Here is a 26,242-nt window from a genome sequence, read left to right as displayed (position 1 = left end):
AGAGCACATAGCAAGAATATAAAATTGTTGAATAACATGCTTTATCATAATTATTCTTGGCGAAGAAAATTACATTTAAATTAAATCATCAAAATTTAAAATTGCAATACATAAAATTCAAATATATTGAAAATATATATTATTTTTGTTTAATATAAAGTTGTAATATAAACTTTGGAATAATAGAAAAAGTAAGACTAAGCATTTTACGATCGGGGCTTCCCTCCTTCTTTTCGCAAAAAACAATTCGATTAGATTTTTGGCTTCGTATATTTTATTACAATATTTTCCATATGAAGAGATGAAGATAAATATATAGAAATGTCGAAGTAAAAATGGAAAGTCGTGTGGCATTACGTATAATAGTTGTAACGTAGCAATAATAATATACAAGGTAGGCTATATAGTAATATCACAATGCATGATTCACAATTTCGTAAAAGTCTAGAGAATAGAATACAAATCTAAATAGAGGATGTGCTTCTCTCGATTGCCGCAGAGACGAACGGAGTGTATATATTACGCATATTGATCAATTATAAAACTTTCTATAGTACTTTTTTTACTTTATACTTTCGCAGGTGTATCTATTTGAGATACACCGATTCGTAACGATTGTCGCCATTATTATCATGCAAAAAAATTTATATTTAATAATCACATCAACAATGCTTATTCTATATGAATGGAAGAACTTTTAATTATAAAATCTGAGTCTAATATTAAATATAACATTATGAGATTTATATGGTTGATTTGAATATCTTACAAATTTAGAATTGGAGAGTCATATTTAATATGCATTATATACATCGAAATTTTTAAGATATTATTAATTGTTTTGATAAAATATTGTTATAGTTAAATTGGTGAATATAGAAGGTAGAAAGATTTATAACTTTTATATTTTTTTAAAATATTTAAAAACAGTTCATTTATTGCACATTTAAATTGTAGACTTTTAATACTTGTTTTCTATTAAAAAAATAACACAATAACTCAAATTAAGTAATTTAAAAATATTTAAAAAAAGATTGAAAAATAATATTAAATAAAGAGAGCTCTAAAGAGATAATATATTATATAAATAATCGATTTTTATATTAAAAAAGGTAACAATGAAGAGTAAAATATTCGTCATTGTGGAAAAATTTAGTAGCTATATATTATGTAAACTGTTATTAAATATGCGTTTAAAATATTTTGTAGAAAATATTTCAAAATACCAAATACAAAACATTCTAAATAAATTACTCATTGAAATTTTATGCGTGGAAAAACAAGCAATTAATTGCCAGAAATCAATTTTCATTGAAATATTCTGTTCTCTAGCCTTTCTAATTAATTAATTGCGACAATAGTAACGACAATCGTGCTACTTATGTTTCTCACGAAATGATTGCGCGATTGATATGACTTTTTCTAGCTCCTCGGGCGATCTTTGTGTCTCAACGGTAGGAAAAGCCGCGTGAAAATAAATTATTATGTGCTAGCATAATCAAAAAATCTTACGAACGACGGAATAAATCTAGACGGTATAAAAAGATCTCGGGATTTTGGGTCCCGCGGAACACGCGAACCATCCGTCGTTGTGTAAAATCTGTATCGGCGCGATCGTCAGCGCGATCCGGAAAATTTCCGCGATTCGTGCAAATGACATCCAGAGAGCCGAAAAGGATCTCACGCATTCTCGTCTGAGAATATGTTTGCGCTTTTCCGAATAAATTTTTACTTCGGATATCAAACTCCTCTCCACAATCGCGCTTTCGCGCGTGATTGTACCGGCAGACTCGTGGAACGTTCGTAGAGCGATTGCATCAATGAATGTAACTTCGACATGTCGCGAAAAATCGCTCGATAGTATCTCATCTGTATCCTAATATTTTAGAGACATTATTTTTGTTGACGATGCGCAAATTATTGTAGATGTTTGCATGTAGTTCTTTCTTTATTTTTTTATCTTGGGTAATATTTTTAATAAAATTGAATTCAATTCAATTTTTAATAAAATTTTTGATAAAATTGAATAAATATTATTTTAATAAAATGGAAAATAAGATGCATGTTCTCATAATTATAAAATAAAGTTGCATGCACCAATGAATATATTTGCCTATATAAATAATAGACAAATGGGATAGTTAATGTTGACATAGAATATTGGAAAAATTTTAATTCCAACTGTACGATGAAGTAAAAATGTATATTTTCTACATGCAAACAGTTATTTTGCCGGTAGCATTATTTTCCATCTGATGCATTCGCTCACTAACGAATTTTCGTGCACGAGATTTCAATGCATCCACGTGAAACGGAAGCGAACCCTTTAACATGCGTATAGTATATCGAATATTATCGAAATAAAAAATATATGTACATATATATCCACGCAAATTTGATGATATTTAATTATAATGCAATGTTGAGACACATTGTACATAATAAATAAAATATTGTAATTATAAATATTTTATAAAATAAAATATTGTAACTAATCTCGATCAAAATTGTTTAAAAAAAAAACTGTCTTTGTAATTTAAATTTTGATTAAAACAATTGGTCCTCATTATATGACTGATAATAATGATTAATTGCATGATTATTATTTATTGAATGATTATTAATTTAATGAACTGATAATAATTATTAATTGAATCCATGTAGATTATAACAAAGTCTTGTTAAATTTTTATATTAAGCTATAATATTCGATGCACTATGCGTTATATTACGCACTCAAACATTACGTATATCTTATAACGCATTCAAATATTTAAAACGAGACGGTTTACTTCCGATTTTATCACGTGTATGCACTCGAATGTGTATACATAAATATGTGTGTATACATATATATATGTAAGTATATAATATGTAGTTATATAATATTATATCTGGAAGAACAGATTTGCGTATTGCGATAGCGCGAAGAAAATCGGTACGCCTTATTGAGGAAACGCGACGTTTTGTTCTTACAGATATGTTTCCAGCCGTTAATTTGATCGAAATATATACCAGATTTGGGATAACGCATTTCTTTCATATCACAATTAATTCTGGAACGTCAATAGAAAATTATTACATAACAATTTATTGCATAAAAAATTTTAAAAATAATATACTGCATAAAAATAAATATTGTTTATCCCAGTGAGCGTTCCAGATAATAATAATGATTATTATTATTATCATTATGTACTTCATTATTTGTAAATGAACGTACTTGTTTTCCCCGTTTCGTCGATAAAGCGTCCTGTAGAAGATTTAACGAGCACGAAGTGCAAGATGCTCGGATTGGAACTTAACTTATAAGGAAACATTTGGAGAGAGTCCCCCATCAAGTTTGATGATCTTTAAATATGTTATAAAAACTTAAATAGGGGATAAAAAAAATAAGAAATATATATTTTTGTAAATGTTTTGTAATTTCAAAAATTGAGGCAATTTCTCAGAGCAAATTCATCTGTCCTTGGGCAAATATCATGGAAATTGTAAGATATATTAAACAAATTTCGAACAAAAATTTTAAATATATTTTTAAATTATATATACACTTCCAAACGTTTCCTCATTAAACCTAAGAAGAGAGAGACAAGGAGCCGCTCGAAACTCCCCGCCAAACGGAATCGAGGGACAGGTGCATTTGCTGATCGATTGACCCAATTTTCTAACAGGGCGTTTCAAGTGTTTACGCGTTCTACGGATATTATTCTTTTTGTACGTCGAGTATAGAATCGAAGGGTCAATCGAAGACTCGCGTCGCGGGGACGACAGCGGATGAGAGATCGATGTAGAAAAGATTTAACCGACTAAATTAATAGTTTAGAGTGTAAATGAAATGTCCTCCTGTGACATGGACTTAGAGAAATATCATGTCTTGCGCAAGAATGCGCAATAAGATCAAAAATATGAGCTTAGTAAATGCAATTTTCAAGACTTGCAGTCTGTGGAAAAGTTGGAGATATCGCATCTTACTCATCTCTACCGAATGATATCAAAGCTTATCCGGCAAATGTGAAGAATTATTTAATGGAACTTTAGAATATTTTTTGAAATAATTTGCCTGATTAAAAGGACTATCTTTTGCTACTGGAAGTTCTTTCGCAGAATGCGAGATACACGAGGTTCGCCGTTCTATCTCCAGGCCACAGAATGACATTGGTTGCTTCCAAGGTATCGAGACGCTTCGTTGCTCTCTACGATTGCTGAACGACCGACATTGCCGTCTCCGTGATCGTTCTACCGTCCCTACAAATGCTCGACGATGTTGTCGTCTGCTCAGATTGAGCGGCTGCGACAGTTGGTTGCCTTTGTTCCATGTGATCGAGGGTCTTCTCGATAGCTCGCAATCGTTTTTCCAGGCTAGTGGTGCCCAGGATGCCCACTTGTAACTGCGGTCCCAGCGGCAGGATTGCGAACAACCACCATGTCCACGATGGACCGTCCGGTAGACGCGACCAGTCCTCCTCTGTATCCGGCATGTGCCCGAACACTCGTTGGATCTCGGACTTTTGAGAGGTAGGCACCGTTTCCCACCATCTTCGGCCTTTTGCTCGTACCTATTATAGTGATAACAGCAAAAATATAGCTGTGTTCTCTTGTCGTTGACATGAAGAGTATGTTTCTTTTCACTTATTTCGAGTAAATTAAATCAGGATAAGAAGATCATTAGTTAATATTTTAATAGAAATAGATGATTAAATACAGATTCTTTTAAATTGTTGAAGACTAATTGTGATAAATTAAAAATTTATTATATTACACATATCTTGCAACTTCCTTACCTTATCATGAAGCTCCAGCAGATTTAATAATTGATCCTGTTGCACGATGGTATCCCTGAGAAATTCTACCTGTGCCGTATCGTAACCATCCTTTTCTCCACCCGAAAGTACCCTAAATCTTCTACCACCGATCGTGCTGAGAATACTGCAACCGTCTTTGAGCAATACTCGATCTCGAATATCTAGAATAGTACCATATTCCGCGTATCTGAAATATCGCAACATTATTGTCTCATTATTAATTGTTGTTGTATCTATTAAATATATGTATATGAAGAAAACTTTATATAAGTCATAAATTATGTATGTAATAAAAATGCTTATTATCAAAATTTAAAAAGAAAATTATCATTTTTTTAAAGTTCTTCTTTATATTTCAAACAATTAGAATTTATAATACAGGGTGTCTCAGACTTAACGAGTCAGCCGTTAATGGTACATTCCTGAGATCATTTGGAAACGAAAATCTTAATACCAAAATGTTGAGGAAGATGTAGTTTCGGCGCTACAAAAGATTAAAGATTACTAATCGGCGCGTTACGTTCTCTTGTGTTCAGGGACAGCGCATCAAGAGGCCCCAGTGTGATAATATCGATATCGATAGAGGGATCAATATAAAATAAAAAATAGGATTCTGAGCGCGATTATGTCTTCGATGCGACAGTAGTCAGTAGTTTGAACATTTTTATGAAGTCTCCCTCAACATTTTGATATTAGAATTTTCATCTTCAAATGATCTCAGGAATCTGCTATTAATGGCTGATTCGTTAAGTCTGGGACACCCTGTATATTATTGATAAATGCTGTTTCATATTTCAATAATAAATTTTCTCACTAGTAATTAATTGATATATTAGAAATATCGATTGGAAGAAATGTAAACAAAGTAAGAAGTATAAAAATAAAAATATTTCGAAATTAAATTATTAATGTATAAATTTTAATACTTTAATTTAATGTATAAATTTTAATACTTTAATTTAATGTATAAATTTTAATACTTTAATTTAATGTATAAATTTTAATACTTTAATTTAATAATTATAGCAAATTATAAATTTTTCAATTATCGCAAAAGAAAATCCACGCACCTTTTCGTGCCCGTTGCCTCCTTGTTAAGACACGCGGCGATTCCGAACTGGCGCACTCCACTTTCAACGCATCTTCTGACCATTAGCCTGTACCTAGGCTCGTAAACGAAGAGGGGACAGGCGACGCAGGGGAAGGCTGTCGTGCAAATGAAGATGGCGATCTGCTCGTTACCCAAAAGACCCAGTCCCTGGACCAGTTCGAGTCGATGACTCACCGCTCTGGAGGTATATTCCGTGGGCGCCACCGTTTTAAGCGCTTTCTCTACAAAATCCGTTACGGTTTTCTGGCTGCTGGCTAGATACTGAAAGGTGAAGAACATAATTGGTCAATGAACTTGCCATACGCGTCATATCTATTATCATTTTTGAACAAGTAAGGCAAATAAATTATTCTTGAGATTTACTTGTCTAAATTAAATTATAATAAATATAATTTAATAAATTAAATTATAATAAATTCTGTTAAAAGATATTCTTCACAAATTTGATGCGCTAAAAATTAATAAACCAGCAATGCGGTTTATACAACGTCAATTACACCCCCAATAGCAAAGAGAGCGTCGCAGGAACAGTCTTTCTGACAAGTGCAATTATTGATATTATGGGGATGGCACGAGGAAACGAGCAGCGGCGTGCCGCAAGATCACCGCTGATCCGCGCATCGCGTTGTCCTCCTCGTCATTAAATATAATACTTGTACGGGCGATCAATAATGACGTTACGAACGCGGAAGCTCACGACGATCGCCTCGACGACCGCAAACAATAATCATTTCAATCTGCGGCATCGTCGTTAACCGCTAGGAAGCATTTATGTCTCATTTGCGGGTAGGTGTTGTTGCAGCATCTCGCGCATCTCGATGTATTTCCCTGTCAAGCTCTTCGGGATCAACGACTCGTGTGACTAATAAGTTAGTTTTAAAATATAAAAGATTTGAGGGGAAAACATGTGAAATATGCATCAGTTGTATGTAAATTGCGATTGTAATGCCAGAGAAGCGGAAAGTTGATCATAGTAATTTTAAATTACAATAATTTGAAGGCAACCTAGGTATACTATTTCGTATTTGGAATCCAAATAAGAGTTTAGATAATCTGTGAAAAATATCTATGAGAATGTACATGTTTTTTTATAAGTGTTGAATTATGTAATAGAATTCACATAGATTCATATATAAATATGTTGATTTCAAAATTAAAATTTCTCTGAGATATTTAATATTTTGCGAGAAAGAGAATTTTAAATTTTTTAAATATATTCTTACTAAAATAAATCACCTCGAAATTATTATGAAATTATTATTAAGTATATTCTTTATAAATTACAATAATAGCTTAATACATTAGATTGTTGCATAATCAGTCGAAAAAAGTTTTGTTGATGTAGGCAGATTTTTTTAGATGTAACAACAAAAGATTATTTCTTTTTTCTTAAATTTCTCTAACAGAGATATAAATTCAGTCTGTCATTTAAATTGATCAAGTGCAAAATATATATGGTATCACATTTTTGCTAATCGTTTGTCTACCTTAATTAATTTTTTGTATCCAAAAAGTTGTTGCAAAACCATTCTTTTGAGTGAGAATTCTTTTTAAAACAATAAAATATTAATTAAAGTTTATTAAAAAAAGTTCTCTTACGTCAGCTAAAGATGTGACGCATAAAGGGCAAGCCGAGGAGTAATCCAGACAACGATCCAAGCACATCCAGCAATAAGTGTGACCACATGGTGTCGTGACAGGTTTCCAGAGCAAGCGGCAACATAAAATACAGTCCAATTCCCCGGTGGTGCTGCCGGAAAGGGGCGGCAGGAGGATTTCAGCGGGTCTCGGTTCGATTCCTGCAAACGAAATACCATATTAGACTATTTTTAAAAACATAAAGAAGATATTTGAATGTACGAACGAGGTGGCGGACGATAAAACTTACGTTTCAGTTTTTCTACATCCTGATAAACACGGTTCAGACTTGCTTGCAACTTTGTATTGACCTGTGGAGTGATGGAGGAACGAAGTCTTCTGTTTATCGTCTGCAAAGAGAATAGAAGAAATAAAATAAAAAGTAAGTCCTGAACGATTGTGTGGAAAAACTGGATTGGAGATACATTTGAGAAATATACATCGATAAACAAGGAAAATAAAAATAAAAATGGAACTTAAAATTGGAGCATTTTAATATAAATGCTTAAGATGATACCTTTTTTTAAAAAATTATTGACCTCAAATACTGACCTAATATTGACCTAATAAAATTATTGACCTCAAATTACACAAAATATAACTTAAGCCTTTTTTATACAAAAAATAAGCACAGAATGTGTAATTTTTGAAAAGCGTACCCGAGTGAATTCCTCTTCGCCACTGCTATTGTCCTCGCAATCAGACCTGTTCAGGATAGCGCGTTGCCTGCATTTGGGATTCATTAAGTGATGACGGTTTCTCGTGCGTGACGCGCTCTTCGTTAGATTGTATGGCGTGCGTGACGACAGAACATTCTGTCGACGTATTCCAGGCGACAGCGCTCTGTGCAGAACCTGTGATAAACCGTCACAAACTGGGTAACATATGCAATCAAATAACAGAGTATGAAATAGACGACAAGACATATTATTAATATAGATTATTTATTTTTCAAAGTAAATTTCAAAGCATTGATAATATGAAATAATATCGTTAAGTTTTAGAAATATGCTTAAATATGTGTATTTATTTTATTTATTTATTTTCTAAAAGGAAAGAAAAAAAAGAGAAAGAAAATCCGACATGGAGAATGTAAATGCCAACTATTATTTGACTAGTTAAATTAAAACTTATAATGTTTTTATGGTTCAATTCTCTCTCTTAAATTTAATAGAGTTTTTATATAAAATAAAATAAATATATATGGAAAAATTTATATAAATATGAAAATAATTTTAGAGACTAAAATACATATCAAAAATGCATGTTTAAATTAGGTTTATAAAACACTATCTCTATTGTAGAACAAAGACAAAGAATTAACATTTCAAATTAATTGACTACGTTTAATTTATTTCCTAGAAAGAAATTTATTTATTTTCTAGAAAGAAAGAGTAAATCTGACATAGAAAATGTAAGAGCCATTTATCATCATTGATCATTTGATTAGTTAAATTAAAATGTGTTATAGTTTAATTCTTTTTTTTAAATTTAATAAAGTTTTTGTATAAAATAAAATAAATATATATAAAACAATTTATATAAATATTAAAATAATTTTAGGCACTAAAATACATATTCAAATTAGATGTATAAAACGTTATCTCTATTGTAGATCAAAGAAAGAATTAACATTTCAAATTAATTGACTACATTTAATTTATTTCCTAGAAAGAAATTTATTTATTTTCTAAAAAGAAAGAGTAAATCTGACATAGAAAATGTAAGAGCCAATTATCATCATTTGACTAGTTAAATTAAAATGTGTTTTTATAGTTTAATTCTCTCTCTTAAATTTAATAAAGTTTTTATATAAAATAAAATAAATATATATAAAACAATTTATATAAATATTAAAATAATTTTAGGGACTAAAATACATATTCAAATTAGGTGTATAAAACGCTATCTTTGGACAAAGGCAAAAAATTAACATTCCAAATTAATTGACTAATGCAAACCAGGATTTCGGTTGAAACTTTCGCTAGTTACGACTTAAATCTATTGTTCCTTCAGTAGCATACGTCTTTCAACATGTCTCATACCCGAAAATTCGGAGATTCTAGAGATTAACAAAGATTCAGCCGTTAAATCGACGTAATTAACGTATAAAATATCGCGGTTAAGTAATCTGGGAGATGTTTTCGGGTGAAGAAAAGTAAAAGTACGCCTTCCGTAAAGTAGATCCGACCGACAGATTCAGCGACACGGGAAAGAATGATTCCCCGATCTTACATAAGTAGCAATGCAGCTTGCATCAATGATTCCGCCATCGTGCGCTCGCTTACGTAATCGTCGTACGCTCGAGAAAGAAAAGAATTCTACACGCTCCGTTTTTTGAATCATCTATCGCATCGAAATCTCACTTGTCAACGTTTATTATTTAATGTTCATAGATTGTTACCATACGCAATCACCATTTGCAGAAATTTTGCGAATTTTAACATGAATTAAATCATTTCAAATGATAAATATCCATAATATAAGATGTGCTCATAGTTTGAAATATAATAAATTTAATCTTGCGATAAATTTAAATTTCCTTCGTATTAATTTTAATTTATTTTATATTTAATTTTATATTTAATTTTAATTTATTTTATATATATCGCAGTTATACGTTTGCATATCGCCATATATTTATTTTTATACTTTTTGTCAGATAAAAATGTCTCATTCATTTCAAAGATGAAAATTCAAGGAAAGGGAAGCGGATGAAAAATAAAAAATTTAAAATCGCGAAAAATTATGTCGCGCGCAAATTGAAGACGCTTGCGAGACAGATTATCCCTGAAAATGAAACTTTTTCAAGAAGATAAACGAGAGGACTGTGTACGACGGTGAAAAAATTCGTCGTAGAAGGGGTTTTGCATTATGCACGAGAGGGTGGGGGACCCGTGCGTCACACGGTGGAAGATCGATATATCGACGCGGTCGCTGCCGCGGGGAGCAACAAAGAGGAAACGATAGAGCGGCGCATTCGCTCTGGCGAGAATAACGTCGGCTCGTATGTGGTTATCGTTGCCACTGGCATGCGGGTCACTCACCTGACGACTATCGTACCCGAGTCATTAAGCCGGCACGCGGCCGCCAGCAGTAGTGCCGGAAACGCCGCTGCGCGCGTTTCTTTTGTGTCGATGATGCTCTCCGAGGCCGAAGACGACACTCTCGGACCGATCTCGGCGCATCCCGATTGTCAGACTCGGGAAAATGCGGGTTTTTTATTTACGATCTGGCGATGATTCGTCCGATCCTCTCAATCATACCTTTTTATTTCTCTTATAGAGATGTAGGAATATGCAAATATTTTGAATTTGTGTAAGCGAATCGTGCTAAAATTGTGAATCGAATTTGAACGATCGATAATTTCTGGTTTCCGGAAGGACTTCAATTATACGAAATTTTTCATGGCAAAAAGTATCTTCTAAAAGGCACATTCCGATTGTGAGTCGGGCGATTATGTGACTCGGGAAAATGCGAATTTCTTACTTATGATTCATCTGATTCTCTCAATCCTGCCCTCTTATTTCTACGAACTACAGGAATATGCAAATAGTAAATTTGTGTAAATGATACTCGATGCGAATCTAGACGATTGATAATTTCTGGTTATCGGAAAAATTTCAACTACAAAGATTATTCATAGCAAAAGGCAAATTTAAATTTTTAAATCAAAAGTTTATAATTATTCAAACTTATCATCGGACAATGTAAATTGCATTTTACACGAATATCTTAAGATTTATGTTTTATTCTGTATTTAATTAATGTTTAGTTAGTTATTACGTCACATTAATTTTATTAATTTTAAGTCTGTAAAATTAGTACAAGGAATTTTTACAAAATTGATATTCGATTGTCCACAATTTGTCCATAGATAATAATTTTTTGACCATCTTATGGAAAAAATTGAAAACAAACAAAAGAATAGGATAAAATTTATCATATATTGAAAGAACGACAAACATACCTTGGTCAATTCATGGCGTATAGCTTGCGGATTTTTATCAATGGCCACGCTAATGCAAAGAGCATAGATTGCTTCTTCGTGTCTTCCAAGCGCGGACAAAGCGACTCCTCTTCTATAATGTCCCTAAAAAGATATAAGATATAAAAATATAAATTTTTATTCTAACAATAATAAGCTAATAATTATTTTTTTCTTTGATAGTAAAATTATATAACATCAACTTTAGTTATGATATACGTTTAATATAAAATCGATAAAACTGATATTCGTACATATTTTAACAAATATTATATTGATTAAAAAAATATTACATTATATTGTAACAAATTCATAAAGTAAAAAGATGTGAAAAGTTTTAAAAATTAAATTTTATTATAATTATAGAAAAAAAAATTTTATTAAATTCAAAATTAAAAAATGAAAACTGTTAATTTTAAATCGAAATTATACATTTTGATTTAAAATATACACGAAAAATTGTTCTGTTATCTGACACATGCACTGATTATAGGCAGGTAAGTTCTGTGTTTCCTCACCTTGCCCCAGTCTGGCCGCAATCTAACTGCATGATCTGCGTCCGTGAGAGCGGCTAAAGGCCTATTCAACAAGAGCAAGACGTGAGCTCTGTTGCTGCGGTGAAGCGGGCTATTCGGTGCTGAAACACGAAAAAAAAATAAACTCGTAAGATTATTATCAGACAGTGAATAAATTTTATATTTCGAAACATTTGAAAATGTATCTCTCGCAGAACACGAGAAATAATCGAAATAATTTTTCATCGATTCTATATTTTTTGAAGGCTGTAGATTCGATCGACGCTGTTGCATATCTATTTGACGAGAATATTATTCTTCAATGTCACTTTGTATGTACTTTGTACATTTTATGCAATAAAAAAAAATGCAAAATTTATTCCAAATAATTAATAACGTATTCGATAAAAATTGCATTTTGATAATTTTTTCTTGCAAATTTATGTATATTTATGGTACGATATATCATAATAATAATGCAACGTATAATTTATATAATAATAATATAACTTATAAAATAATAATATAACTTTATTGATATTTAAATAAATCATAGCACTCGAAAGAACAATGCACCCATTGATTGATGCACATCCTCCATAAGAATGCACTTATCAGTGTAATCGCGTATTCATGAGCAGTGTGAGTTTCTTCTCCATTAATATTCTGAGCTCGTTTAATTCCGTGAAAACTTGTCTGAGGCAAAAAAGCGTCGTTCATTTACGGATGGCAACGAGGCAGATTTCATGGAAGCGACCGCGGACGATGCCATCGGCCGATGCAGGCGGCGGCGGCGCATCCTGGCATTGTGAGCAATGTCATTGCCTCCGCAGCTAGAGCCCCTTACTTGGTCGGAGACGAATTTCCGGCTCGCACGTCAACGTCGCGAATACCAAAAGCGACATTCTGTCGAGGAATTTATTTCATATTCGTTAAAATAAATTAGAAAGTAGAAAAAGATGCGCTAAGAATTTGGAACAATAACTGTCCGCTTTTCAAATTTCAAAATTTTAATTTTTTTAGAATCAAAAATCTGAATTTTTAAAAAATTGTTTTCTATATTTATCTAGATCTTAAGTTTTAGATGATACAAGACTTTTGAACAGGAGAGAATCTTGTGTTATACAATTTTTTCGAGAAAAGTTTGCTAAGAATGTTGAATTAATTGAGTTTGCAAAGATTGTAAAAAATCATTCAAGCCTTTAGATTTATGCATATAAGAATAGCAAATTTAGACACGAATAAAAAGTATATATCCATATATGTATATATGTGTTTTATACAATATAAAAATTTAAAAAATTATAATAATATATATAACAGATATAAAAACATAAAAATTTAAAATATAAAAATTATAAATACAAATATAAAAATACAAATATAAAAATTGATATAAAACAGATAATTAAAGCAATGAGTTGAAAATACTAAAAAATTTAATGAAGAAGATAGTCGCGAAAAATCTAACTAATATCTACTTTTTCCACACAATATTTTTCTAAATAATCGTCTCACATATATAAATATTCTATGATAAAAAGCAGGTGCGTGTGTTCTATTAAGTTTCGATAAGTGGTTATTCCGAGAGCGATCACTGTATAACTTGTAACGCGACAGGGACTCGCATAATTGCCTGAGTTTATCTATGCATGTGTGCATGCGTTTTCAGAATGAATAAGAAGCCGGACACGTATAATCGTTAAACATCTATTAGTCATATACCGTCTCGTAGTGGTTTTGCAACGTTCCCCAAAGGAATCTCGAACAGATATATATCGAGAGCGATTCCTATAAGTTGACTTATGTAACCAGTGTTTCTGAATAATTATGACGGTTCGCTTTAATTTAGAAATGTGACACGGAAAAACCTAATCACTACGCGAGCCTTTTATTTTTAAGTAATCCAAATACATTTCGTATGTATTTATTGCTTACAATTAGTATGATTGTTACGCTATTTTTATTTTTCAAATGATGCTATTTTTACATATTTTAAATTATCAAGCTATTTTCGTATTTAATGAGTTTTTTACCTTAGAAATAAATAAAGTACACTAGAATTATATTTAAACATTGCAACTAAAAATACGGTCAAACCAATCAATTTTAATAGCAAATTTCTTTCATAATCTCCCATAATTAGCAAAATTAATTTCATGGTCTTATTTAATTGAAGAATAAATGCTAAAATTGTGAAACTTACACAAAATTACTTTAGTTTGCACCTCCGGCGCAATTATTACTGTTATTTTATTACGTAATACGTACAATTCATAGATTATTTATCGAGAAATCGAACCGAGAGTCCCGATCATGCCGATTACATAAGCGCTTGTGCGCGATTAAGTGCGTGCAAAAGAACGCAATTTTCTACGTGGATTGCCAAGTTGTAAGAAATAACGTATAACGGAATACCGACAAACAAGTTCATTCATTAGCACGATCATTCTTCGAGTATGCCGTAAAAAAACATTGCTCTTCCTGTCTGTTCGATCGAATGCCAAGGTCCGCCTCGGATGATCGATCGCTTGCTCACCGTAGTTAAAGCCCGTTAAAGCGCTTGTTTTCTAATGATCTTTCTTTTAGAGATGACTGAGAGATCAATTTTAACTCTGATGATTCCAATCGTATTTTTTGACAAGTGCTTATTAATTAAATAGAGTTGTTTCTTTCAAAAATATAATAAAAAAGAACTTTTATCGTCCAGCAAAAGAAATAAAGAGAAAGAGAGCGCATTCATATTTAAAGTATTCGGAGATAAGAAGAAAGAGAGAGATTTTTTTTGATGATTTACTAAGATTCTTAAGTCTTGACTATTTAAAATATGCTGAATTATTAATTCTTTTCGAAACTTTCTATAATAATATATATTTAAATTTTTATTAATAATTTTATCGATAATATATTATTCGTTGATATTTATTCTTCTTCATTTTACCTTTTCACTTTCTGTAAATTGGAAAATATTTGAATGTCAAAAAATTTAAAAAGATAAAATAATATTTTTAAAATTTTTGTATTCAAATTACGATATGTTTAGATATAAACATGCACTTTGTAGTGTTAATTTTCTTGAATAAATTTTTCTTTACAAAAAGATTAACAATTTAAACGTTCTATAAATAGAGTTCTGTTATAGCGCGATGGAAAGGAATGCGGTTCGTCGATATAGCACAAAGTTAAAGATAAACCGGTTTTCAGTTTATAAATATGATAGTCGCTAAATAAATCTGATTCGCATTTGAAATTTTGTTATATATTATCTATGTCTCTCTCAAGAATATTGTATCTTTATATTAAATTTTCCTTAAAAAGATATGAATCATTTTATTAAAATTAAATTAGTCAATGTTGTCAATAATAATTAATTAATTTAATTTCTTTATCTTGAGAGTATAGGAATTTTTTATTTCTCAGATAAAGTACTATTCTCTATCTCTCAAGCTGCAATAATTTGTGAAAAGAATTATTTTTCGAAAAGAAAAATTATTTTTAAAAAAGATTTTACTAAAAAAAAACTGAATTATATACATATTATATATTATTTATTTAAAATTAATCTTTATATGATAAGAAAGACACAAATCAAGCTCTGATTTTAGAATTGCCTTCAGAATCAAGCGCAATTTCGTCGGATTAACGAGATTCCTGAACCGCACGAAAATGCATCGATGCACAGAGAGAGTTTCGATGCTGTGTGTGCGACCAGGCGCGACAGACGGCTGCTGACCTTCGTTGGAAAGAAGACGAACGATACGAAGCCAAGGAAAAAGAGAGAGAGGGACGGGTTCGAGAACCGAGTTAACGGAGCGTCATACGGCGGTATAGCTGTTGTAAGCCTTCACGTGAGAATCGGAGCAAGAAGCTGTTGCTGCACATGTTGCCGAGCTTGTGCATTCTCGGCATTCATTTTCGAGAATAGGGATCGCGACGTGAAAAGAATTGAAAATATGCAGACGTTCGGTTTCTAGATAATTTCGTACAAATCATAAATGACAAATTAGCAAAAATTCCTTATTAAATTCCTTATTAAAATTCCTTATTAAATTTATTATTATATTATTAAATTTATTATTATATTCTTTTTATTGAGACGCAGGTAAAATTCTTGTTGATTTTTCTAACAAATAAATCAATTATTTTTAAGTGCCTTGAAATATATTAATAAAAATGAAAAAAGGGAAAAAGAGTGTCTTATTCGCCAATTTTGTCGTTTAATAATTGTTATTACTTCGAGATGCAATTTTTTCAATTTATATTTTTCAATTATTAATGAAATAGCATATTAATCAGTGTTGATCTCGCTGTTTCGTGGTACGGCGGGCGTTTAATTTACGGGTGTGGAAATCTTCCTGAGTTGCACGCGGAGCGCGATGCAACTGCATCCGGCCGGCCGGCGGCCAACCGCGAAGGGAGCGAAGCGAAAGGCGGGAAGAAGGGAAAGAATACAGCATAAGCGACTGCGATATATACACAGGGAGCAGCTGCAACGTACGGTCGACGTATCGTCCGTCGTTGCAACGGAGCGGTAGACGTCACCCGTCGCCGGCGCGGCACAAACAGCCGCGCGTTACGTAAAGGTCGGTCACCCGGCGTGTACTACTGCACCGCCGCCGCCGCCGGTTAGTTGTTGCTGGTATCGTGTCGCTGATGCTATTTGCCGTGCGCAATTACGGTGCGTCTTGCGGCAACGGATCGTCTCGATTTAACGAGCCGCCGTGGAATAATTATGGCTAACAACGAAATTTAAGCGTTCATTCGCCTCCTCGGACTGTCTGGGAACTTGCTTTATGAAAATTTCGCTCGATTCAGCCAGATATTATAGAATAACTGTGCTTGATAATGAGATATATTTTGTTGCTTCACAAGGATATTATTTTTGTTTATGAAAGAGAAACATTTTATTCCCTGATTTCGTGTGTTGTAAAATGTCTCGTCTACCAATAATGGGATTTTATACCGTTATTTGTTTGATGGAATTATCTCTTTATGTGAGAAGATTGATGTAAAAAATGGAATTTAAAAAAAAATTATAATTGTGGTGTAATAATTTTAATACATTTATGTTTTTGCTTCTTAAAATTATACTTGTGAGGATAGAAAGACTATCAGTTTGATATGGAATTGTAGAAAAACTATAGTTCTGATGAAAACAAAATTTTTAATTGTTACTTATATTCAGGAATAATTTTTTTATCATATATACAAAATATAAGTTGCTCGAATATGTATGAGAAATTATAGAATAATTATAACTATTAAAATGTATATAAAAATTTCTATGATTACCTTTCACATGTTTCGTATTAATTTATCATAGTAAAGGATACAATAAAATATATGAATTTGGTATAATTATAATTTTTAGATAATACTTCTAGTCACACGATACTAATTTATTCATTATATTAACAAAATCTAAATATAATATATGCATTAAAATTTGATATTTTGTAGATATTATACTTAAATAATTTATACAAAACAACGGAGTAAATGAGAATTTAGCACAGAAAACAGAATGCGAATTAAAAAAATCTTTATAAAGAGTCTTTTAATTAAACAGTTTTTTTCAGCCCATCCTCAATAACTGTTAACAACAAAGCGTTATTTTGACCTTTTTATTTGCGCTCTATTTTCTGAGCTAGGCTCTCATTAGCTCGTCTTTTTCGTTGTTTTGCATGCGAGTCTTTTTTATTCTTATTGCTTAAATAAATTAATTCTTCTTTAGAAGAATATAATACTATATATAATATGCATTATTTATATATAAGTTACAAATTTATCAAAAAAATAAATCCGTGAAAATATTTGAAATCAAAATATAACAGAATTTTTGTAAAACAATCTTCGGAGGATGGTACATCATTCGATACTTGTTTATGTTAAAAGTACCGTAACGCGTGCTCAATCTTTAAATATATTTACTAGATTAGTAGGTGTGAGTTGTCAGATTATTCGCTGTCGCGAACGTGAAAATGTTCTATTTGAGTTATTCAGCAGACACTAATGATAATCCATCAGCCAGCTAAGTGTACAATATATCAGTAATTTGTGACATCTCGTTGCTTATCTGTAGACTATGAGGGCTATAGAGATTCTCTCTCACGTATATTTCATCTTTCTATTCTGGCAACGATCAATAATGCTCCACACGGAGCGAACGTACGCCGTAACTTCTGCTCATGTCACCTGCCAAATTACTCGCAAATATTTCTCTTGGACGCGTCCCCTTGCATCATTCGCGTTAATCGAGTGTTTGACTTTATTAGTAAATTATTAATTTTTCTAATAGCAGAAGATAATTGAATTTTTCTAATAATATTTTAACCTTCCGTGGCCGCAATAATTTATCTTGACAATTTCTTCCTTTTTCTATAATATTATGTATTAATATTATAATATTGTAATCTATAAATTGAAAACATTAATATGAATTCTGAGATACTGCAAAAATCATGAAATATTATTCAAATAGTATGTTAATTTTCTATTATTTTCTATTATACATTAAACGAATGTATTATTTCACTTTTTATAATAATAAAGATTTTAATTCTTTACATTGGACTAATTATTTTTCACAATACACAAAAATAAAATTACATTATTTTGTTTTTATTTGTCGAAAATAAAAGATTCTTTGCTGATAATTTTCAGCAATTGATTGATGATATTTATGAAAAATATATGAAATTATGTGACCTTCCCAGACAGCACACATGTCCAAAAGACATCTAAAAGACGACTTAAAGATGTCTTAAAGTCCTCTAGACGTCTTTAAGACATCTTTTGGCCTTTTTGTGCTGTCTGGGTTATTAGTTTCAGAAATATCAAAACTTTTTAACGCAATTGAAATCAACAATATCATAATTTTATTAACCTGATTTATCGTGTTAGAAACAAGATGTCCCGTATATCAAGATAAATTATAATTAAATAATTCAGAAATATTCAATGCAAAATAACTCGAATATTTAACTCAATGAACAGTTCCAGTCAAGTTATATAAGAACAAAATAATCCTTGGATAGTTTGCCAAGTGATGATGCTGAATAGCACATGTGATAAAAATCTGTCAGAATTTTGGAAACAAATTACTCGAATGACTGTGAGTAAGCAAGTTTCTAAGTTATATAATTTCTTGCGTATTACTACTAATGTCAGGTACTTAAAATTCTATCGTATAATAATATTCTATCGTATAACATTTTCATTGCGGTATTTTATCGTGGCTTTTCTCAAAGAAACTTGATTGATTTTTAGTAGAAAATGTCAAATCTTTATGGAATTTACACTCTTAAAATCAATTATCGAAAAATTTAATTTACATTTCTAACAAACCTGTAAGAAAATAAGAATGTGAACATAATAATAATATTTAGTATATAATAATATTATATAATATATCTCTTATTTTATCTTTAATATCTTTCTTTATCTTAAAAAGTTTTCTTATCAATTGATATGAATTCTCTTCCTCATCTGAGTAACATTTACTCTTGATTCGATACATTCCTCTCGAAACACTCTTATAGATTACACTACACATAGTACAATTAAAGGAAGTTTAAAAATTGATAACCAAATGAGATACGTGTAGGAAATTACCGACGTTATGGTTGCACAATTTCTCAAATGAGAGCACGGAAATCATTGTTTATCGCTGACTAACACGTTTCGCCGACGTGCCGAGCTTATTGTAAACGGTAATATTATGTAACGGCAGTTACATATATCTATAATAGACATTGGCGACGTATATAATGGTCGATACCTAAAGACGTAGGCTCGTTCTAGTTGAACGCCTACTATTTCCTATAAATTCGATATCGGTTTTTCCTGCAAGCGATTATTGGAATATGCATCATCGTCACTGAATTGTTCCATTAAACTTTTTTTATATTATATCGATTGGAAATAATAAAACATTGATATATACAAAGTATACTATATTTTTATGGTTATATAGTTACGATTTTTGAAAGATTCATGATTCTAAAATAAAGCTAACTAATATCTATCCACAAGATTAATTTTGAAACGTGCATTTTATAAGCGACGTAGTTTTACATATCTCGTATATTAATTATAATCTTGATTTTGCTGCAAATTCTAAAATTTTTATTTATTTGACTGCCATTTCTGTCAATCGTATTACATAATATACTTCATTATAATATACCATTATCTAGAATTGTTCGCATTTTGTCAACGTTCTAACATAGTTGAAATTTTTATTCGACACATGTAATAATATATTAATATATTAATTATAATATTATATTTTGTGTATTTCGTATAATGTAAAAGAATTTAAAAAAATTCATTTATTCGACATTTGTCCTTCTATAGACAAAATTTATCGTTCCTTTCAATTATTTATTTTATTCAATTTGAATTTAATTAATAAAAAACAAATGATAAAAAATATATTTATTTCTTTTTTCTGTTTTAATAGATTTTCTTTAATTTATTAAAATTTCATCATCTTGTGTGTATGTGTGAGTCACATATACACATGCGTCTAGTGTGCCACTTTCGTATCGTGCGAGAATTTCTGTTCTACTTTTGCTACGAGCAATTACTATCGGGAATTATCTCTGTGAAAAGTGTTTCGACTTTCTCTCGGCTGCAGAAAGCGCCTCCCGTTCTTCGACATGCGATAGTAATGGTAACCTTCATCCGTGGCTTCGCGCATAGTCAAGGTGCTTTTTCATGGTCAAGTATCACAGCCCGTGATACTTCCCCCGTGATACTCGATCGAGTATTTCCTATTCTCTCAATATTTTTAATATATTTCTTAATTGTTTCTCTTTTCTCATTTTGTAGGCTTTGCAATAGTAGATAGATGTCTCGGTGAAAAAAGTATTCTTTTGCACGGAATCATCCATCTGTTATTGCAAAGTTTACAAAATGAAAAAAAAGCATTTCAAAAAATATATTAAAAATGTTGAGAAAGAGTAAGAAAAATATTTAACTGAGTTACATGGTATGACTAAAAGCAGGAGATTCGAAAACATTTTTCTGCCTCGTTGTTTGTCGATTTATTGATTAACTAAATTCTTAGAAAAATATGTGGAATCCTGGTAAACGTAAATATTAAAAGATTATAGGAGAACATTGTGTATGCATAGATAACATTTAGATATAATCGGCATTCAAGATTAGAGAGTACTTGTTGTTATTTGATAATTATGACGTTATGTAAATATTCATGGAATTCAAAAGCGTCATCGATAATATTTCGAGGAAATGCAATACAACAATACAAATGAGTATATGTATAAACGTATTATCATAAAGTAAAACGTAGAATATTTATGTATAACACAAATTTACAATAAGCTTTTTTATGATATTTATATTTACGACTTGTTTGGAATCTAAATTAGGTTTATTCTACATTATATATTTAGGACTTCTTTTAAAATTGTTTCTTTCCATGGAATAAACGTATAATTAGCATAAATATAATTATAATTATTTTTAAATGATTAAGTATATAATTAATTTAAATATATAATTATTTTTAAATAATTTTTACAAAATACATATTAAAAGTATTTAATATTTTAATATTAATATACATATTAAAAGTATTAATATTTTTAATATTTTTAGAAAGTGTGATATTGCTAGAATTTTATCGCATATAAGCCATTATATTTGAAAGAGCGCATATATAATTGACAAAATGGCTCTTGAATCGTCGAAATTTTATTTCTCATAATTGTACAGGTATCGCATAACTTTGTAACGTCTAATTATTTTAGTCTCAATATTGGTGGTATTTCCAATTACCGACTTTCAAGTAATCTCAATTAATCGCGCTTAATTATCGGCGCGCGTCCAGAAAATCGTTACACATAGCATGCATAGCTCGCGGTATCGATGGCTTGATATCCAGAATCGACCGATCAATTTCGTCGGGACAAATAGAAGCCGGAGCGCTGCCTGCGATTATATGCGTAGCGTTAGTCTTTATATAACGCTTTTTATTATGTAATTGACAGAAACACCGACCCTGCGCGCATGCACGCGCATATCGTGCCGGCGAAAGTCTCATAACTGAAAAAAAATTCTTCGAAACGAAATAATTAAATTTTGAATTCGATCGAGCTTATCCAAAATAATGATTGATTAATTGAGATTTTTTAATATTAAAAAAAGAACAAAACAAATGTTTTCATTATTTTTGCTTTGATAACATCCGGGAAAATTGCAAATTGTCTTAAAAATATTTGCATAAAAAAGGCTAAATGTGTGTGTGTGTGTTTTATTCATTTATTTGATAGAAAGTAAAATTTCTTTTTATTTATCTATTCTTTCATATAAAAATAGATCTATATATTTTTATAATAATATTTATATAATAATATTTATTATAATATTGTAATATTGTGTTCATTTTTGAAGAGTTAAATTCAATTTAAGTACATTTGAAAATGTGTAGAAATAAGAGCTTATATTTTTTTTCTTTTTATCGCGAATTTACGATATAAATTGTATATAGCAGATCAATTATGAGTAATTAGAGCTGTTTTTCTGTGATGCAAGTAATTAGCATTTTGCCTGACGTAATACTTTATGTTTTCTCAATTTAGTGACATAATACTCGTATATATTACATAATTGTGCTACATGTATTACATAATCTATATGTATTCTTTTTATAGAATTAGAAGCCCGTAATCCAATTTTTTTGCTATTTATATGGAAATAAATTGGATAAAAAAACTTCACGTGTTTTGATATCATCGTTAACGGTTATTGATAAAGTTGCAGAGATTTACCTTCGTTACATAAAATTTCTTTCCGTTGGACCTTGCCTTTAGACTTGCGAGGATAAAAACATTATACAGATGTGCAATACTTATATAAATTACGTCTCATGTGTTACATAATATAGATAAATACCGTTGTGTTAAATTATTGTTGGCAAATCCACGAGAGCTTCATTCTTCGATCGGACTGCCTAGTTGTTTTAGGGTATTTGAAATACAAACTCGTCTCGCTACGAGAGCTCAAAGAACAAATTTCATACCTCTTTACGCGTTGCGCTCCTCGTTAAATAATGTAATGATGGCCTAGACGGCTGCGGCCGGGGCTCCGCGCGCGCGGTGTCAACGTAACCATTTATATAAATCTATCGTTACGCAATCAGTCGGCCGATCTCCACGAGAAGATAGATTCGGCCGAGCTGCATCGTTACGACGCGAGGACTGATCGCGATACGGACATTTATAGTATTTTCGTACTATCTAAGTGTCGCGTAAATAATGAAATTTATTTAGATATTAAGATTTGCCTTCTTTGTATTTAAAAATATTTAATATTATAACATCGATTACATTTCTCATCTCTTTGTTATTACTTTAACGTCCCGAGATATAAATTTAATTTTTAAACTCGATGTGCAAGGATTATTTTAATTTTCAAAATTAAAATTTTAAAATTTTCCTTAAAGTTGATTGATTTTTTTTCAACTGATATTGAGGACTTTTTAAAATAAGAGATAATGATACCGGAAGAAATGAAATATTGATAAGTGAATTTTTTTGATACCATGTAACATAGTTATTTCAGAGTGCTTATCATAGGCACAATATTTCATCTCAGTAGAGCACTCCACAGATCCTTTCTATAAACGTGACTATTTATATACATTCCGATTTCAACCGTGGAAAATGAGATAGTTGACAGCATGTGGGTGGCACATTATGTTCATATCGGTATTGTGTAGTCACATGTACGACTACATGTGTGTTATAGCAGATTGACTCTATCGTGCATGTACAATCGTCGCTTTTACGATATGCTGTTCTCGTGATAAAGTATACTTCGTTTTCTATTGGTGAATATTTTATCACACATGCGAGAAATGCAAAATATTTGACATTATTTATGTATACATAGTTACATACAGAGTAGAGAATTATTGTCGTTTATTTGAATTCTTTGGTTATTTTAAAACTGAATTGCAAGAAATATTAATAACATCTGAATAAAAAATAATTAATAAATTAAACTTTAAATTAATATTTAATTTAAAGTTTAGTTAATTTTAAACCAATAATAATTTACATATAAAATAAAACAAATATTATTAAAAAAAGGAAACTTGAATAAAATATTACTGCAGTTCTTGTTTAAAAAAAATTAAAATTAAGGGATAAAAACTAATTATTTTATATAAAATGTAAATTTGATATAAAATGCAAAAAAGTTTTGATAAAATATAAAGAAAAAAACACATTTAAAGATATTAAATATTAGAAAATATTCAACATGAAATGATGGCCGCAATTTCTGAAATGGATGAAATATTTTTTTATTATATAATATCGTGAAAGAATTTCATAAATCTATTCCAACAAAATTATTGAAGATTCTTATAATTTAATATAGTTATAACAAGTCGATTCTTATAATCCGATTAATATAACCTTTTCGTATAAATTATTTGATCCTTAAGTATGCTATTAATAATATCAATTATTAACAGCGCACATAAAGGTCAAATAATTTATACGAGGAAAGTTAATTATAAATATGTACAAGTAAACAATTTTTCGCATTCTCTTTCACATACATGTGTGTATAAACTTAACTATTTTTAACGCGTGTGGCCGTTTCTGTCTCGATCGGGATCCATTACGTAAACGAGACGACAAGGAAACGTCTGCGAGCCACTTTTCCCTTTTTCCCGAATGTAACGGAAGGGAGGAAACAACGGTGTACGTCGCCGCGACACATCAGAAGGCATGCCCTGACGAAAATAAATCGGAGTCCCCCCGATGGCGCGGAATCGACTCGACATCGTATATCGCAATGTCGTATGGCGGCTCGCCAGGAGAGCGCAAAGTTTACATAACAGAGGAGTTTGACAGTACGCCGAGCACGTGACCGCGAGGCCTCTCTATCTTATCTCGGCAAACACGCCGACCGGCCGGCGTGTTGCACGTCGCATCGCTCTTATTATTCCCCTTTACGTAACCGGTGGTCGCGTTTATCGACCGGCTATCCCAGACACTCTGGGCGTTTCCCGCCAACTTGGAAACTCCGCGGTTTCCGCCGCTGCCGATATCTTGCAACTTCCGGCAATCTGCACCGGAGAAGATAAGATAATTACGTCAAAATCAGAGCTCTTGGGATTTATTTCTCCTTCTTTTCCTCGTCTTCCCGGTATCAAAGTTGTGTAAACAATGCGACACTTTTAAATGCCTCTTTTCCGGTCTTTGATAGTTCGTCGGGATTAACGGGGAGAGAGTCGCGTGCAAAAGTTCTCCTTAAAAGTACGATATATCGTATGCTTATAAAATTTAATATCTAAAAAATATATAAAAAAATTTATATATTTTAGAAAGGACGATGAGAGGGAAGAGTAGATGGAAAACATGTCGAGGAGAAGAGTATTACGCAAGAGTAGCCTTGATAGGAGCTACGGTCGTAATTTGGCACGTATGGAATAGGGCCGTTTTGCGTAGCTGATAAGTTATACAACGGATTTACATGAAGGAATCACGTGTACGGGAGCAAATGTCATTCGCCAACGAGGTTCTTGCTACGTGCAAACAGGTAAAGGATCGTATTATCATCTGCTGCTGTCGACTCGCGGTATATAAATTGCGCTAGAGCACTCGCTGTCAATTATTTTCTAAAATATGCGCGGAATGCCATGTATTCCCCATGTAATCTCGACTACAGACTTCTATATATTATATCTAGATTGTCGACAAGCGACGTTACAGGTGAGGGAAGCCATTTTCAATTGAGCAGAATGTACATATAAGTTGAGTTATTAATATATATTATTAATATATTATTAATATACACTTGTATTTCAAATTATTGGCAGTTATTAAAATATAAGCTATTTTCATGCAAAAAAGTATTATTATATAATTAAAAGTATTATTATATAAAATTATATAAAATTATTAATAAAAAGTAAAATTATATAAAATTATTAATAAAAAGTATTATAAAAAAAGTATTATTAAAGTATTATTAATTGACAAACAATGATTATTTAAGAAATATATATATATTATAATAAAACATTTTTAACATTTCTATATTCTTTATTTTTGTACAAACAAAATTTGTTCAGTTAAAATGTTTTTTTCACAGGAAAAATAATAAGATTTCACGTGTTAGAAAATTATGAGAAAAAAGT

General features: G+C 31.0%; 1 protein-coding gene across 1 annotated transcript in view; it reads right to left on the bottom strand.

Moving 5' to 3' along the window:
* Positions 1-251: 251 nt before the first annotated feature.
* The window catches only part of LOC145971674 (LON peptidase N-terminal domain and RING finger protein 3), a 46,339-nt gene continuing 20,348 nt past the window's right edge, over positions 252-26,242 (bottom strand). The window contains exons 2-9 of the mRNA XM_083099588.1: positions 12,061-12,179; positions 11,525-11,647; positions 8,214-8,408; positions 7,805-7,904; positions 7,516-7,715; positions 5,876-6,177; positions 4,785-4,992; positions 252-4,559 (exon numbers count right to left, since the gene is read on the bottom strand). Of these exons, the coding sequence (XP_082955714.1) occupies positions 4,197-4,559; positions 4,785-4,992; positions 5,876-6,177; positions 7,516-7,715; positions 7,805-7,904; positions 8,214-8,408; positions 11,525-11,647; positions 12,061-12,179 (1,610 nt within the window). The 3' untranslated portion in view covers positions 252-4,196. The remainder of the gene's footprint in view (positions 4,560-4,784; positions 4,993-5,875; positions 6,178-7,515; positions 7,716-7,804; positions 7,905-8,213; positions 8,409-11,524; positions 11,648-12,060; positions 12,180-26,242) is intronic.

The sequence above is a fragment of the Camponotus vicinus genome, unplaced genomic scaffold, assembly GCF_025532165.1.
Source record: "Camponotus vicinus isolate PSW18456_S1 unplaced genomic scaffold, iyCamVici1.0 SCAF_5, whole genome shotgun sequence".
NCBI lineage: Eukaryota > Metazoa > Arthropoda > Insecta > Hymenoptera > Formicidae > Camponotus > Camponotus vicinus.
The sequence above is the reverse complement of the archived record's forward strand: the minus strand, read 5'-3'. Positions and strand labels throughout refer to the sequence as shown.